At 53.2% G+C, this 1380-nt stretch overlaps 2 protein-coding genes; both read right to left on the bottom strand.

The window, feature by feature from the left end:
* Positions 1-17, bottom strand: part of GSTUM_00004079001 (uncharacterized protein) — a gene marked incomplete at its 5' end in the record, with an annotated part of 2172 nt that extends 2155 nt beyond the window's left edge. Inside the window, one exon of the mRNA XM_002835226.2 lies at positions 1-17. This exon is cut by the window's left edge and continues 2155 nt beyond it. Within this exon, the coding sequence (XP_002835272.1) occupies positions 1-17 (17 nt within the window).
* A 98-nt stretch (positions 18-115) lies between these two features.
* On the bottom strand, positions 116-1380 carry GSTUM_00004078001 (uncharacterized protein; the record flags this gene model as incomplete). XM_002835225.2 has 1 exon in its annotated part: positions 116-1380. One exon carries the CDS (start codon positions 1378-1380, stop codon positions 331-333), a length of 1050 nt encoding a protein of 349 aa, XP_002835271.1. The 3' UTR covers positions 116-330.

Genomic DNA, 1380 nt, shown 5'->3' with positions numbered 1-1380 from the left:
TACTGGGGTAGCCACATAACGCCCGAATTGTTCCCTATCGCCAAGAACCAACTATCCGAGGAGGGATCATTACATTACAAAGCGTCACATAGTGTTACGCCAAATGATACAAGATGAAGTGAAAAGTAATAATAATAAAAAAAGAAAGCGCATCGAGTATCAGGTTGTCTGTCACTCCCAGCTCCCGCCATACCGCTCCTTTCCCCTCCATACGTCTTGAAAACCAGTCTCAGTCATGTTGTCCTGCCCCTGTCCCTGCTGCTGCTGCTGCTCTTGCTGTCCACTACCACTATCACCGCTAACCCCACCATCTAAGCCCCTCCGTGATGGCTACATGATAGTTGCATACTCCTGATACCTGTCCCAACCGAACCCCCCGAATCCGCTGCCAGTGCTGCACTGTTGCGCCACAAGACTGGGCAGAGGAAGTTGCGTCAGCGGGAGTTGATGCGATGGCGGCTGAGAAGAATACTGCTGCTGCTGCTGCTGCTGCTGGTGGTGCTGAGCCGGTGAGTTCATGCTTGGCACCTCTGACATTCCCATAGCCCCCCAACTGGATTGGTATGGTGCTGTATTCGTTGTTGGACTGTCTGTGTCAGGGCTCGATGGGAGCACCCTCCATGCCTCGACGGGTGGTGGTGGTGGAAGGGATGGTGGTGGTGCAGGCGGTGTTGGAGACCACCAGCCGGCAGCTCCAGGCGAGCTCGGGAGCAGTGGTGGTGGGGCTCGCACAACGTCGACAATTCGTGGTGGAGGCGGCAACAACGGTAGGAAGAAACCCAACACAAGGCCTCTAACCTCATCGCTCCGCCCGCAGAGCAACTCACCGGCCCCATCGTCCTCCATACCTTCCAACGCGATAACATCTGTTCGATAAACAAACTTGTTCACTGTCTGCACAAACTCCTCATGCAGTCTCTTCATTTGACTCTCTTTCTCAGTCCAATGCCAAGTACAGGACTTCTGGTCGATCAGGTAGATGTCTTTGTGGTACTCGATCAATTCCTTTATTGTCTCAGGTGAAAGCTTGTATGCGATTTCGTTTGACATAACCAGGTCAATGTGAACAACATAGGCTTGAATGTGTAACAGTTGATATCGGAAGAGGGCATCCAGGAGAGGGTGATTGTGCTTCTCGAGCTCGGCTTCAGGCGCACGCGGTATCATGAGACTACACAGGTTCCATATAGCTGAGTCCTGCGATAGTGTCTCCGTCAGGCATTTCATGTGCTGGGGAACACTGTTGAGTGGTCGCTTGATTCGGTTGATCCTCTTCAAGGTAGCGGTTAACCACGGGTCAACTGTTGTATTGAGGACGACTGTTGGTGACGAGCGGGGCGCAAACGGCGCAGCAGTATCCGGCAGCAGTAGGGCCGGCAT

This window comes from Tuber melanosporum (assembly GCF_000151645.1).
Source record: "Tuber melanosporum whole genome shotgun sequence assembly, scaffold_1, strain Mel28".
Classification (NCBI taxonomy): domain Eukaryota; kingdom Fungi; phylum Ascomycota; class Pezizomycetes; order Pezizales; family Tuberaceae; genus Tuber; species Tuber melanosporum.
The sequence above is the reverse complement of the archived record's forward strand: the minus strand, read 5'-3'. Positions and strand labels throughout refer to the sequence as shown.